Here is a 15,974-nt window from a genome sequence, read left to right as displayed (position 1 = left end):
TCTGGTGACCTCGATACGTCACGCGTATCGGAAGGAGACGCATGGCTGTCTGGACGAACTGTAGGAGGAGCAGTGACAGGGGACAACTCTCAGTTCTTTTGAGTCACTGCTAAAAATCTTTCTGTTTGCTGTTGCCATTTATTGTTTTTGTTATTTTTCTGCACTGTAATTTAACCCATTAAGACCTGGAACGCATCTGTGTCATTTTTTGATTTGAGCTAAAAAAGCATTATTTTACACTTTGGCTATTCAAAAATAGCAGATATACAAGCTCATAGCGCGGCACCGAGTGCCGCGCTATGAGCTTGTAGATCTGCTATTTTTGAGAAATCGTGAAAATTTGAGGAAAATCTTTGAATATATATGTTTTTAAAGCGAACATTTGTAACTCAAATATTTGCTTCTGGGAGTCCCTGGAACAAAATATTTTGAGATGGGGGTCCACGGCCAAATACATATAATTTTGGGAGTCCTTGACATGAAAATGTTTGAGAACCACTGATATAGAAACACAAGTTTTTTCAAAAAACTATTTGGATTTAGAAGACATTTGTACAATCGGAACCTCAGGCCTTAATGGGTCTTTAAAGTCTTTAGTTTTTATTTGTGCTTATTTTACTTGTGTTGTATTCAAATGTCCATTGATATTTCCTGTTAAGAAAAAGGTTTTTTTTTTACGTAATTCAAATGTCCTTTTAGAAATGCGTTTCCTTTGCCTAATGTTTTATGTAAAGCACATTGAATTGCCTTGTTGTTGAAGTGCTATACAAATAAACTTGCCTTGCTTTACACAGGTAATTGTCATAACGACTGATAATGGGGGGAGGGGAGATAAGGGGGAAAGTAAAAGCAATAATTGTTGACCTGTGTGTGATTTCTTGTCATCCTCAGGCTCTACTCAGCACTCAGAATAAGCTTCGAACGTTGGTCCCCAATTTCACCTTTAACCTGGGTTTCTCTGGAAAGTTCTACCATACAGGTACAGCACAAATATGATTATTTTGGTGGGTCCCTAGTTAAAATAAGATTATTTTGGGGGGTCCCCAGTTCAAATATGATTATTTGGGGGGGTCCCCAGTTCAAATATGATTATTTTGGGGGGTCCCCAGTTCAAATACGATTATTTTGGTGGGTCGCAGCCTTAAAAGGTTGAGAACCACTGCAGTACAGCTCAACGAGTGGTGTTCAGCACCAACCATACATGTTCAGGGGTTGACACTTATGGTTGCCCCGAGTGCCTCGGGGCAAGTAAAAAAAGACAATTGAGTTTGTTTTCTGGTTGCGAGCGAACTGGCAAGAGCGTTTTTTTAGGGACTGGGAAGCAACCTTCTTTTGTTTGCTATTCACACAGTATGAGATGTATCTTTCCATGAACACTATTGAAAGTCCTCCCCACACACTGTAGCAACACTAGTGTATACAGCCCTGGGTTCTACCAAAGTTCAGCATCACCTCAAAGGAGTAGTTCACCAATTTCTGCAAATCTTTGAATATATATATACATTTTTACAAGCAAACTTCTTTAACTCAAATCTTTGCTTTCGGGGTGGGAGTCCCTGGAACGAAATATTTTTAGATGGGGGTCCGCGGCCAAATGCATTATGATAATTTTGGGGTTCCTTGACATGAAAAAGTTTGAGAACCATTGATATTTAGCAACCTACGTAAAAAATAAAAAAAAAAAGGATTTAGAAGACATTTGTAGAATCCCCCAGAAGCAAAGATTTGAGTTATAAATGTTCACTTTCAAAAATATATATAATTCAAAGATTTGCACAAACTTTAAAGATTTTTCAAAAATAGCAGATCTACAAGCTCATAGTGCGGCACTCGGTACGGCGCTATGAGCTTGTATATCTGCTATTTTTGAATAGCCCAAAGAAAAGCCCCAAAAAGTACTTATTTTCTATCAATTACACACCCCATGAAGCTTTGAATTCATGGAGATTTGTTTTTCTCGCATTCCTAAGCCAATAATTTGATGAGCGGGTCATCGGTCAATAGGGGACTCAGTACCAGAGACTCCGCCGGTCATCAAATTATTGGCTTAGGAATGCGACAAAAACTAAAAGATCTCCGTGAATTCAAGGCTTCATGGGGTGTGTAATTGATAGAAAATAAGTCATTTACGTACACAACTCACATGGTCTACGTACGCACACATGTGCCTGTGTGCCCACCCCGACGGCACAATTTTTGGGCCAAGTGAGCATGGCTTTTAGTCAAGTAGAACATGACCTGTATTTTCCCGATGGACAAGTATTTTTGAGACATTAGTGGCGACCCCTGACGAATTCACAACAAGCTTGTTGTGGATTCAGCTCACACAGCACAACCTGAGTGTTGCGAGTCCCCCCCCCCCCCCCCATTAAAAGCTTTCGGCTCATAGCTTGTCTCTCAAACTCCAAGCTATAGAGCTTTTCTGTGTGATTTGAACATGTGATTTTACACATCCTATGACTTGATTTTAAAGGCCCTCCACACCAAGAATGATAACTATAACGATAATGTGATTTTGTTTGCTCATTTCTTTGTTCCATTACTTACAATTTCACTTGTTTGTCCAGTGTCTCTCTCCTGATTGGATACAATTGGTATCCCCGACCTGAAAATTGATTTTCTGTTTACTAATGAGCTGGAGAGACGGGGAGACCCCCTCCCCCCGTCTATAGCAGGATATATAGACCTTTAACCCATTAAGACCTGAGGCCGATTCTACAAAATGTCTTCTAAAACAGTTTTTTTTAAAAACGATGCTATATCAGTGGTTCTCAAACTTTTTCATGTCAAGGACCCCCAAAATGATATGTATTTGGCCACGGACCCCCATCTCTAAATACTTAGTTCCAGGGACCCCCAGAAGCAAAGATTTGAGTTACAAATGTTCCCTTTAAAAATATATATTCAAAGATTACTCTGTGCCACGCTTTGAGCTTGTATATCTGCTATTTTTGAATAGCCAAAGAAATCTAAAAATGACACAGTTGCGTTCCAGGTCTTAATGGGTTAAAGCAGTGGTTCCCAAACTTTTTAGCTCAAGAAAACCCTAAAAAAATATATATAATAATAATTAGATGTTTGCCCGGGACCCAAACTAGGGAAAATAGCAAGCTCACAACGCGTCACGAAAGTGTCGCGTTGTGAGCTTGTGCATCTGCTATTTTCACTACTTCTTTAAAAAAATACATATATTTTTGGAAATGGTTAGATTTATTAGATTATTAGATTTCATTTTATTTATGAAATACTTTTGAAAAATGTTGCAACTGATTTTAATTGATGAAAAGTTGTGATTTCTTTGTTTAAACTTTCCTAAATCTTAAGAAATAATATATATATATATATATATATATATATATATATATATATATTTTTTTTTTGTTTTTTGTTATGTAGCCAACAATTAAAAAGGTGATATGTACAGTACTCGCAACCCATACAAAATGATCCTTGACCCACTGTTTGGGAGACAGAGCTTTAAAGTGAGTGTGTGGTTTGGGTGGATCGCAGGTACGGACGAGGAGGACCGGGGGGACGACATGCTGCTACGACACAGGAAGGACTTCTGGTGGTTCCCTCACATGTGGAGCCACATGCAGCCTCACCTGTTCCACAACGTCAGTGTGCTGGCCGAGCAGATGAGACTCAACATGCTGTTCGCCCAGGTGAGGACTACTGCTTTATTACTGTTAACTAACACTAACTCAACATGCTGTTCGCCCAGGTGAGGACTACTGCTTTATTACTGTTAACTAACACTAACTCAACATGCTGTTCGCCCAGGTGAGGACTACTGCTTTATTACTGTTAAAGGGATACTTCACTCTCCCGACGGGGACACATTTTAAAAAATTATTAAAAATAAATGAAAAAAGTTATGGAAAATTCATGGCCCCCTCACGCATTAGTAGGACACTCTAATGCGTGAGGGGGCCATGAATTTTCCATAACTTTTTTCATTTATTTTTAATAATTTTTTTAAATGTGTCCCCGGCCCAAGAGTGAAGTATCCCTTTAACTAACACTAACTCAACATGCTGTTCGCCCAGGTGAGGACTAGTTTTATTACTGTTAACTAACACTAACTAGTTTATTACAGTTAACTAAAACTATCTCAACATGCTGTTCGCCCAGGTGAGGACTACTGCTTTATTACTGTTAACTCTTTCACTGCCAGGAATGAATTAATCCGTCTACCGTCCCCTTGCCAGCGAAAACGGCGATTCTACTGTACCTAAAATCATGGAATATTCTCTGTGACCGCCGTCCTCACGGACATCGACTCGTTGCGCGAACAGGGATCCGGTGGCGTCTGGGAAAAAAGAATTAGCCGGCCGCGATCCTCCATTCCAGAGCTATGGTCGTTTGAATGTGGCTTGTTTTTTGAAAAACACTTAGAAAACAAAGAAAGGAAAAGGGCTTCCATGGGTATGCTCTCAGAGCTAAATTAACACAGCTAAAATTAATGCTGTGCACATTTTCTATGTGTTTCATGTATAACAAACATAACCAGGGCCCAGAGTTTTTTAAGTCAACAAAGTGTGTTCTCTGTAGTCCTGACGTCTGGTCTTGCCATGTGGGAGCTACCCTCCTCCTGGCTCTCCCCGGGTAGGAGAGCTGTCAGGCTGGACGGAGAGCAGAAAAACAACACACGCTGCTCCTCTTCCACAGCTCCACTGTAAAAAGATTGCTAATATTTTATTCATGAAATAGAACATGTAGTTGCTCATTCTTTCTTATTTTTTTACACCTACAACCGCTAGATAAAAATAATAGTTATTGGAATTTGGTACCGTTGCTATAGTATGTGTACAGTGATTGACAGCATGCGCTACTAGGCAAATAAGTGAGCGCTAGAATTAAGAAAAGTGAAAGTAAACCAGTGTTCATTTGGTCGACTAAAACTATGACGATAAATGTTCGTCGACTACCTTTTTTCACTGACGAAAACTAAATAAAAATGAAATAAAAACTAAGCTGCGATAACTAAAACTATGACATACATTATATTGACAATTTCGTCAACAAATAAAAACTAGACTAAAATGTTAGGGAGGGACTAGTGGAGAAGAGATCTAGTAGAACTAGACAAGTCATTTTATGCTTGGTTGCGAGTGGGTGTCACACTCCGAAAATAGCCGATCTACAAGCTCACAGCGCGTCACTGACTTGTAGATTGGCTATTTTTGGCACACAATTCGGCACACGGCCTGCCAAAATACATTTTAGTCGACTAAATCTACTTTTAGTTGACTAAAAGCATATGATATTTAGTCGACTAAAACTAGACTGAAAGTAAAACATTTCGGATGACTAAAATATGACTAAAACTAAAGGGTATTTTATTCAAAAGGCTATACAAATTTTCTGTCAAAATGAACACAGTTTAACTTTAAGCTGTGAAATGGAAGGGTCCAGTGTCAGAGGACCACAGACATCTACTTAGTGTATATGTTAAGCCCAGTCCACACCAATACAACACCATGCAACTAAACCGTTGCAGAGAACAGTTGCAGCGGTCTGAATTAGCCCGTTGCAGGTCGACGCATGCCGGCTCATTGGGTCACAAGTCATTCAACTCGATCAATCGAAAGCAACAAGTTGCAACGCATTTCTGATCAAAAACACATCCATCATTCTGTCACTAATGTTACAACATGTTGTCCCTCTCTCTTTTCACACAAAGCTTCTCCAATGATGGTCTTACACACACATACTGATGCTAGCCTGCTAGACTCTCTCTCTCTCTCTCTCTCTCTCTCTCTCTCTCTCTCTCTCTCTCTCAGAGAGAGAGAGGAGAGGAAAATAGAGCGAGCGAATGAGAGAAAGGAAAGGAGAGCATGCAGCTATTTCATATTTTTATACAAGAGACATGACGTAGCCTGGTTCCAAACCATAGACCCCGCCCACTCTCTGAGTGGACTGCCTCTTGGTCTGGTGTTGAAATGTGACCCTAGGATATATTCGATACAAAAAGTACCGTCCAATCAGCGAATATCTGCTAAAACAAGCTGTGCGATGACGTCAGATGTAGGCGGATCTGTGGATCTCTTGTGATTGGTTTAGGGAAATTCGAATCCCCTCCCCCTTGTAATCGCCGACACTGCAGCCAATGTCAGACGGAAGCTCCACGCAGCTTCAGGCTGATAATCAGGCTAGACATGACGGACGTTACAAATAAAATGTATTATTATTATTATTATTATTATTAGCTGGGACCAGACGAATCTGCCAGTGCAAAAAATAGTTGCCCTTTGCGATTTTTGGTCTGGCCCCGCTCCGTTGTGAATCCATTTCCTGCTCCCGAAGTCTGGGGTGACCAATCAGGGCCCAGTATCCAAATATGGGTGGGTTTATCATCTTTTTTTGGAACAGTGACGTACAGACTGTAGTTAGTAGTTGGTTGTGGGTCTAATATAACCAATTGCGTCCAGAGCGGGCCCGGCGCCACGGGGGTGCCTGAGGGGGCCTGGCACCCTCAGTTTCAAATTGTGCCCCCTCAGTTTGTTTTACTTTTTTTTTTTTTTTTTTTACATTTTTTTATAATATTTTTTTGGATAAAAAATCGGTAAAATCAGGCAAAAATATGAATTAAATAACCTAACCCTAACCTTAAAACCGAAATAAGGTAACAAAAAAACACCCAAAAACGGCCAAAATCCACCCAATAACCGCACATTTTCGTGCACGCACGGGTCGGGACAGCGCGCGTGCATGCGTCGCCACTGGTGTGCACCCTCACAATTTTCAACTGCACCCTTAGTCATTTCATCCTGGCGCCGGGCCTGGTCCAGAGCCATTCTTTTGAACCTGCCCCTTTGGGGAAAAAAACGTCCTCATAGAAGCACCAGACTCATATCCACGCAGTGATATAGTCTGGCCATGAGAGGCTAGGCTTGGACTGTCCAGTTGCAAACCAACAGTTCTAGGATTCTGATGCAAGTGGTTGCCACGTTGCAAGCCATTGCGTTGTGGATCTTTGGTCTGGACTCTTTTCAGCTTTACAAACACACCTGATACTATCGAATGCATTATAGACTAGTAGAAGAATCTTACAATCTGTTGGATAGGTGACAGGTAACCAGTGCACTGATCTTAGACTGGCGTGATGCAGTGGTGTAAAGTAACTATGTACATTTACTCAAGTACTGTACCTAAGTGCAATTTTGAGGTCTTTTTACTTTACTGGAGAATTTCCAAGTCCAACTTCTACTCCACTACATCTCAGAGGCAAATATTGCAATTTTACTCCACTACAATTATTTGAAAACTTTAGTTACTTTGCAGATATAAATTATTATATTATAAAAACATACATTAACCACTTCAGCCCTATTTTACACCTAGGCTGTTTGAAAATAGCCGATCTACAAGCTCGATGCGACGCGTTGTGAGCTTGTAGATCTGCTATTTTCAAACATTTTAGTAGCCTACTTTCACTTTTGGTACTTTAAGTATATTTTGATGCCAATAGTTTTGTACTTTGACTCGAGTAACATTTTGAACACAGGCCCTTTACTCGTAACAGAGTATTTTTTATATTGCGGTATTGCTACTTGTACTTAAGTAAAATATCTTGAGTACTTCTTCCACCACTGGAGTGATGTGTGCCCTCTCTGTCTTGTCTCGGTGAGGACTCCTGTCAGGTGAGGACTCATGCTGCAACACTGTGCATCATCTCTCTCTGTCAGACCCTCCAGCAGAGAGCTGTGTGTGTTGCAGCAGTCTGGCCTGCCGCTGATGAAAACAAGCATCAATCTTTCAGCGTCAGGCCGCTAGCCTGAGAGAGAAAAGTTTCACCGTGGCAATGTTTCTCGATAAAAAGACACTTAACCTGTTAAGACCGGGAACGCATTTCCCGTGTGTAACCACTTTAATCACTATCTTATATACTTTGGCTATTCAAAAATAGCAGACCTACAAGCTCATAGTGCCGTGCTGCGCTGTGCCGCGCTATGAGCTTGTAGATCTGCTATTTCTTTGATAGCCAAAGAAATCTATAAAATGACACAAGATGCATTCCCGGTCTTAATGGGTTAAGTTGTAGTTTTGATCTGAATCTCAAAATCAGGGGCGTCGTTACGCGGGGGCTTCAGTGGCTATAGCCACCAATGTTTTATCCAAAGCCACCAATAAAAATAAAAATAAAGATTATTTTATTTATTTTTTTGAATTATATATCTATAACCCTAACCTAACCCTAACCCCTAACCCTAAAACCGAAATAAAGTAACAAAAAACGGGGGGGAAAGTAACCAAATCCGCCGAAATCCGCGGACACATGCACACGCGCTGCGCGCTCGTGCATGTGTCCATTGCCTGGGGGGCTAAGCCAACCTAGTAGAGACCTAGCAACGCGTCTGCTCAAAATGTAAATCTGAGTCAGGTACACTTATTAGGTACAGGTAAGAGCAGAGAACAGAATAGAAATAAGATGCACTCCGGTCTGACTCTTGACTTTCTGCAATGTATTCTATCAATTAATGTAAGTATAATGTACATTATATCATACCTATCTAATGAATGGATATTATATTCACAGTCAGACTACAGGCGGTGAAGCTAATGAGTAAATATACAATCCATCAACAATGAAACAATGCCAGCAGTTATCTGTTCTGGTGCTGTGTTGTACTGTACATCCCAGTAGAGAGAGAGATTTCTTTATCGTACAAGAGTGTCAACGTGACACGTTGTGAGCTTGTAGATCTGCTATTTTTTGCTATTTTGGAACTGTGAAAGTGGTTAAGTGTATCTGTGGGTTTTATAAATATTGAACCAATGTAAAGTATTAACAAGAGCTTGTGACCAAATAATAACTACATTGGATCCATTGGAACACAGCTTCTTTTTTTTCAAAGTACAAAAAGTAGAAAGTACTCATTATGCCGAATGTTTTCAAATGTATGAAAGTCTTTAGAAAATAGCAGATCTATAAGCTCACAATGCGTCACATCGCAACGCATTTTGAGCTATTTTCAAATAGACTAAATGTATATAGGGCTGAAGTGGATGAATGTATGTTTCGTAATAATAATCAAAATCTACAAAGTAACTAGTAACTAAAGTTTAAAAAAAAAATTAGTGGAGTAAATGTACAATATTTGCCTCTTGAGATGTAGCGGAGTAGAAGTAAAAGTATTGAAAATTGGAAACACATCCTGTAAAGTAAAAGTACCTCAACATCCAGTAAAGTAAAAGTACCTCAAAATTGTACTTAAGTACAGTGCTTGAGTAAATGTACTTGGTTACTTTCCACCACTGCATACTACTGTCTGAAAACCACACTGATTACAAATGGAGTCCACGTTCTCCTATAATTGTGTGTGTGTGTGTGTGTGTGTGTGTGTGCGTGTGCGTGCGTGCGTGCGTGCGCGCGCGACCATCTGCGTCCCCAGCAACCGGTCTGTACTTGACTATAAACATGAGCACATCTGATTTAATGAAGCCAGGGAGATGATGTCCTCCCAGACAACTAATTACTTAAATGTGTTTTTAAATTGGGAGGCTGGTGAGCAAGCGGTGGATTTTTCCTTCCCTAAGAGTGTCTGTTAGTTTATTTATTTGTTTGTGTTGTAGCAATGCATTAGTAGTAATGTATTCAGGGTCGTGTTAACCCTTTTAGACCGGGAACACGTCTTGTGTGTCATTTTTAGATGACTTTTGGCTATTCAAAAATAGCAGATCTACAAGCTCATAGCACGTGCCGCGCTATGAGCTTGTAGATCTGCTATTTTTGAAAAATCGTGAAAATGTGTGCAAATCTTTGAATATTGATTTTTTTTTTAAGCGAACATTTTTAACTCATGTTACAACTTCTTGGGGGGGGGGGGGGGGGGTTTCCTGGAACAAAATATTTTGAGATGGGGGTCCACGGCCAAATACATATCATTTTGGGTGGTCCTTGACATGAAAAAGTTTGAGAACCACTGATATTACAGCAACATACGTTTTTTCAACAAAAAAAAAGAATATTTAAAGACATTTGTAGAATCCCCAGAAGCAAAGATTTGAGTTACAAATATTCACTTTAAATATATATAAAGATTTGTACAACATTTCCACCCAAAAATAGCCCAAAGAAATCTTAAAATGACACATATGCTTCCCCGGTCTAAATGGGTTAATGTGTGCCCATTTGCTAGTCAGTAACGTGTCACCACCCTTATGGCGTAGATGGAAGTGGAACAGCAGAGGGACAAAGGCCATGAAGTGGATTGGAAGCCCATGCTGCGACACAGCGACAGGCTACAGTGGTTCTCGACCTTTTTCAGACCGGGACCCCCCCCCCAAAATTATCACATGTGAACTGGGGACCCCCCACCCTGACAAGCACTTGGAATGTAGGAGTTGAGGCGTTACATTTAGTTTAGCCTGCCCCCAGTGCGTCTGATATCTGGTCTAGTGGGGCGGATTCAAAATCTCAGCAGAAAACATCCGTGGGCTACTGTTGGTTCACCGATCTGTGCGCCCGCCCCCGCCCCACGCCCCCTCCTCCTACGTCACAACATTTGGAGCGACGCCCACTGCACTCTGGTTGGTTGGGGGAAATGAAAGGTTGACTCCCACTTCCGAAGCCAGAAATGTCAACAGCTCGGTCCAGGCTTTATTTTTGAGCAAAACGCAAAGGAAAATAAAAGCCTGGAGATCGAGGCTACATTTGTTTGACTCGGTTCCACAGATAATTTTTTTTTTAAAACAGCAGATCTACAAGCTTGTAGATAGGCTGTGAGTGTGTAGATCGGGTATTTTCAAACTTTCTTATATTATTATATTATGATTTTTATATACAATTTGTCAAATATGTCTCATCACAGCGTGAGCACAATCAAGTAGAAATCAGGCATAAGGCACCATGGATACATAATATCCACTTCTTATCCTGCTAAAGCGGCTAGAGGCTCCGTCGCCTGTCTTCTCTCAAGGATTCCTGTCTTGTAAAACCAGCAGCAGTCGAGTTTCTCCGTCCATCATCAATAGGATTAGAGGACTCGTTTTTTTTCTTCTAATAAAAGCTAAACTGCCATAAAAAAAAGGATAAATCAAACAAATCTTTAAAAGACTGCTCCATTTTTGTCATGGCCTTCGTTCGCCATTTAAAGATGTTGAGATGCGTGCGATCCCATTACTTTGAAAACCTTTTTTTATGCTTCTGCTTCTTACAAGCCATGTTTACAATGTTTTGTGCGTGCATGCGTGCGTGCGTGCGTGTGTGCGTGTGTGTGTGTGTGTATATTATTGTGTTAATCTGTCCATCCAGTGTATTTCAACAGGATAGGTCATGCTGATCTAATCCTCAACCTTTGCTGTCTGTCATACAACTTCCTTGACATATCGATCCCAGTCTATCTGTGTGTGTGTGTGTGTTACTATAGTTGTGAGGGCCAAATAGTATAGTAGAATTTGATAGACATTGTGAGCACAATGGTCCTAGTTGTTTTATGGTTTTTATAGAAATATAGTAATCGAATTTCATTTTGGTCACTTTTACACATCCCTGGCTCAGTTCAGTTTCAGTTTATTTTTATTTATAGTGCAACATCACCCCTAGGGGTCTCTGTGAACTTCACAACAGGTCATACAACAAAAATGTATGGTGTTGATGTAGAGGCTGACCAAGGACTTGGATGTGTGCAGTTCATGGACCTGTCTGTCTGTCTGTCTGGCTGTCTGTCTGTCTGTCTGTGAGCGTACCTGTCTGTGTGTGTGCTTGCACACGGCAGTGTGTTTGAGGTGAATGTCTGTCTGTCTGTGAGCGTACCTGTCTGTGTGTGTACCTGTCTGTGTGTGTACCTGCACACAGAGGTGAATGTTAACGAGCTTCGACCTCCCTGCTCTATAATCCTGTGTCCTCCATGGTGACAATGACACACTGCCTCTATGAAAGCTGTCAACATGAGAGAGAGAGAGAGAGAGAGGGGAGAGGTGTGTGTGCGTGCGTGCGCGTCAGCTTTTGTGCTTCTAGTCAGTGATGGAAAAAGCACTCAAATGTTTTACTTAAGTAAAAGTATCAATACTGCAATGTAGAAGTACTCTGTTACAAGGTAAAGTCCGGAATTGAAACTTTACTTGAGTAAATGTACAAAAGTATTGGTATCAAAATGTACTTAACCCATTTAGACCTGAGGCCGATTCTAAAAACGCCTTCTAAAACCTGACCTAAGTTTTCTGGAAAACTTCAAATATGTAATTCAAAAATTACAGAAAGATTATGTCGCTATATACTGTACATCGCAACAAGAACCCCAAAAGGGGTTCCCGTCTTGAAAGGTATATATATATATATATATATATACATAAAAAACACCGGAAATTAAAATGTACTTGAGTAGTAAAGTATTGGCATCAAAATGTACTTCAAGTACATTTTGATGTACTGTAAAAGTAAAAGTACTCATTATGCAGCATATCCCATTTCAGATTTTAAAATTTATTTTGAATATAAGCAGATCTACAAGCTCACAATGCATTTTGAGCTTATAGATCTGCTATTTTCAAATGGCCGAAATGTATAATGGTCAAATAGCCTAGGTATAAAATAGGGCTGGAGTGGTTAATGTATGTTTTGTAATGTAATAATGTATATCTGCAAAGTAACTAAAGTTTTCAAATAATTGTAGTGGAGTAAAAGTACAATATTTTCCTCTGAGATGTAGTGGAGTAGAAGTGAAAATTTGAAATTCTCTAGTAAAGTAAAAAATACCTCAAAAGTGTACTTAAGTACAGTACTTGAGTAACTACTTGAGTAAGTACTCAGTTACTTTCCACCACTGGTTAGCAGGGACACATCCACAGTCCTGTATGCATTCACAATATAAATGCACTCTCTCTTCCACACTCCTACAGTATTACTCTCCATATATATACTGTATCTCTCCATTATAACACTCACATGGATTCAATGAATGCACAATCTTAACATTCACATCTCACACAAACATCCTCTGTAGATATGTCTCTCCCATATGCAGAGCTTATGTTACACGCACGTACGTGCACGCACGCACGCACGCACGCACGCACGCACGCACGCACGCACGCACGCACGCACGCACGCACGCACGCACGCACGCACGCACGCACGCACGCACGCACGCACGCACGCACAACACACACAACACACAACACACAACACACAACACACAACACACAACACACACCACACACCACACACCACACACCACACACCACACACACACACACACACACACACACACACACACAAAAGATTAACATTTGGACAGACAGACAGACAGACAGACAGTGTCAAACATAGACTTTGCTCCAAAGCCACTAACAGACTAGACTAGATGTTTAGATTTGATTTACAGTATTATTAGACATTATTAAAATCAAAACACATGTCATATGCTTCTCACAGAAACGTCTTGGACAAAAACAACAACAACAACAACAACAACAACAACAACAACAACAACCGTGCTCTATTCTGCAACATGTTCTAAAAGCCATGATTTGACCTTTTACTTAAAGGAGTAGTTCACCCAAAAAATTACTAATTTTCTATCAATTGCACACCCCATGAAGCATTGAATTTATGGATTTGTTTTTGTCGCATTCCTGAGCCAATAATTTGATGACCGGGTGTATTTCCGGTAAGAGACACAAAGAGTCTACTTTGTGTCTCCTACCGGAGGATACATTAGCATGTTTCCGCCGGTAATCAAATTATTGGCTTAGGAATGCGACAAGAACAAAAAAGAATCCATGAATTCAAGGCTTCATGGGGTGTGTAATTGATAGAAAATAAGTCACTTTTTGGGTGATCTATTCCTTTAAAAAGAAGATGGCTGCTAGTGCTCTTTATCGTCAGGGGTAACACGTTTAGTAACAGATTAGTAACTAGTTGTTAGTGTCTTTGTTCCACACATAAACACTAGTGACTAGATGTGTTTGTCTGTGTTCCACACATAAACACTAGTGACTCAGGACTTACACGCTGATGCCGTGCATTACAGTGGAGGGTTGTCGCCCCCTACTGGCAATGTGAGCTATTAATGCAGTCTGTCACAACTGAAACGCACATGAGAAACCATTTCCACCTTTTTTTAAATAACACTTACTCTGTTTTGTGTGTGTGTGTGTGTGTGTGTGTGTGTGTGTGTGTGTGTGTGTGTGTGTGTGTGTGTGTGTGTGTGTGTGTGTGTGTGTGTGTGTGTGTGTGTGTGTGTGTGTGTGTGTGTGTGTGTGCGTGTGGTGGAAAAAAGTACTCAAATGTTTTACTTAAGTAAAAGTATCAATACTGCAATGTTAGAAGTACTCTGTTACAAGTACAAGTCTGGAATAAAAAAATTACTTGAGTAAAAGTACAAAAGTATTGGTATCAAAATGTGCTTAAAGTACCAAAAGTAAAAGTACTAAGATTTTTGAAAATAGCCGATCTACAAGCTCACAAATTGGCTATTTTCAAATAGCCAAGGTATAAAATAGGGCTAAAGTGGTTAATATATGTTTTATAATATAGTAATTTATTTATGTAAAGTAACTAGTAACTAAAGTTTTCAAATAATTGTAGTGGAGTAAAAGTACAATATTTGACTCTGAGATGTAGTGGAGTAGAAGTAAAAGTACAGAAAATTGGAAATACTCCAGTAAAGTAAAAGTACCTCAAAATTGTACTTATGTACAGTACTTGAGTAAATGTACTTAGTTACTTTACACCACTGGGGTGTGTGTGTGTGTGTGTGTGATCAGCTATCATAGGGTGTGTACGGGCAGGTGTTATATGTACCCCTGGGTGTAGATGAATTGTCTAACCCCTTGTATGTTGGTTTCCCTGTAAGTTTAATTTAATTGGTGGACTCCAAACCTAAAAATGTGTTCTTCTGCAGTCACTATGTTCAGGGTCACTGGTGTTGATTACTAGGGGTGTGCCGATACACTAATTTCACGAAACTATACGATATTGGGCTCACAACTTCGATACGATTTCGATACGATACGCACTTTTTTATTATAAAAATATATGGGGGAGATAAAAAGCAAATGCAAACAATAATTCTATTTTTGCATTATTCAGACATGCAAACTTGTAGCTTTTCAGCTACAATAGCCGTTTTGAATCCAAATAGGGCAATAGTGTAACACCTGACCCGGAAAAAAACAACATGTTGTCACCCTTTTCACCTCGGGGCTGTTTGCATGCCTGATTATTATTATTATTTTAAAAAAAAAACGTTTTTTTTTTTCAAAACGTTTTTTTTTTCCCAAAACGATACATATCGTCACGAAAACGTATCGCGATATATCGCGGGACGATATATCGGCACACCCCTATTGATTACTTTATAGTGTTCCAACTGTCCAATTACTCTGATCGTACACTTGTGTCTTGGATTGTCTGCTGAATGCCTACAGCAAATTGCAAATGATGTTCCTATATTTAATCTACATATATTATCGCTGTGCATCTACATCTTCATATTCCTCATCTCTCCTATCATCTTTTTTCTTTAACAGGGGGGTCGCCACATGATTTATGGGAGGGGGGGGTCCTGACATGATCTTTTTTTTGGGGGGGGGGTCCCCAGATGACAGTAAAGTGACAATTTAGGTACTTTTAAGACCTTTTTAACACATTGGCTGCCAAAGACGCATATCTGCGTTCTAATTAATTTCTCGCCTGGCTGCCAAAGACGCAGATTTTTTTTTTCTTTTTTTTTGTTTTTTTCTTTTTTTTTGACCCAAAGACCAAGGAGATATGATTTATCGAAGATTTAAACTCCTATCCACTTCCTTGTTAACTTAAAACTTAAAAATTCTGTATCTCGGCTCCTGAGTACTTTTTTTTTCAATGAAAAATCTCTGGCAGTCTACAGCAAAAAATCTGAAATAATTCTGGCAGATTAGGTGTTAATACAAAAAAAACACTGCTCTATCACTCTCTTTACTTATTTTTCTCCCCTCCCCTCTCTTCCCTCCATCTCCACCTCCTCTTGCCTCTCTCTCTCTCT

The 15,974-nt window shown here is 39.9% G+C and overlaps 1 protein-coding gene across 1 annotated transcript in view; it reads left to right on the top strand.

Moving 5' to 3' along the window:
- Positions 1-15,974, top strand: part of LOC308101100 (bifunctional heparan sulfate N-deacetylase/N-sulfotransferase 2-like) — a 55,522-nt gene that overhangs the window by 20,807 nt on the left and 18,741 nt on the right. The window contains exons 3-4 of the mRNA XM_080450435.1: positions 892-979; positions 3,511-3,665. Coding sequence (XP_080306561.1) covers positions 892-979; positions 3,511-3,665 — 243 coding nt within the window. The remainder of the gene's footprint in view (positions 1-891; positions 980-3,510; positions 3,666-15,974) is intronic.

The sequence above is a fragment of the Gymnoscopelus braueri genome (genome assembly GCF_963280865.1).
Source record: "Gymnoscopelus braueri genome assembly, chromosome: 14".
Classification (NCBI taxonomy): Eukaryota; Metazoa; Chordata; class Actinopteri; order Myctophiformes; family Myctophidae; genus Gymnoscopelus; species Gymnoscopelus braueri.
This window is presented reverse-complemented; position numbering and strand designations above follow the sequence as displayed.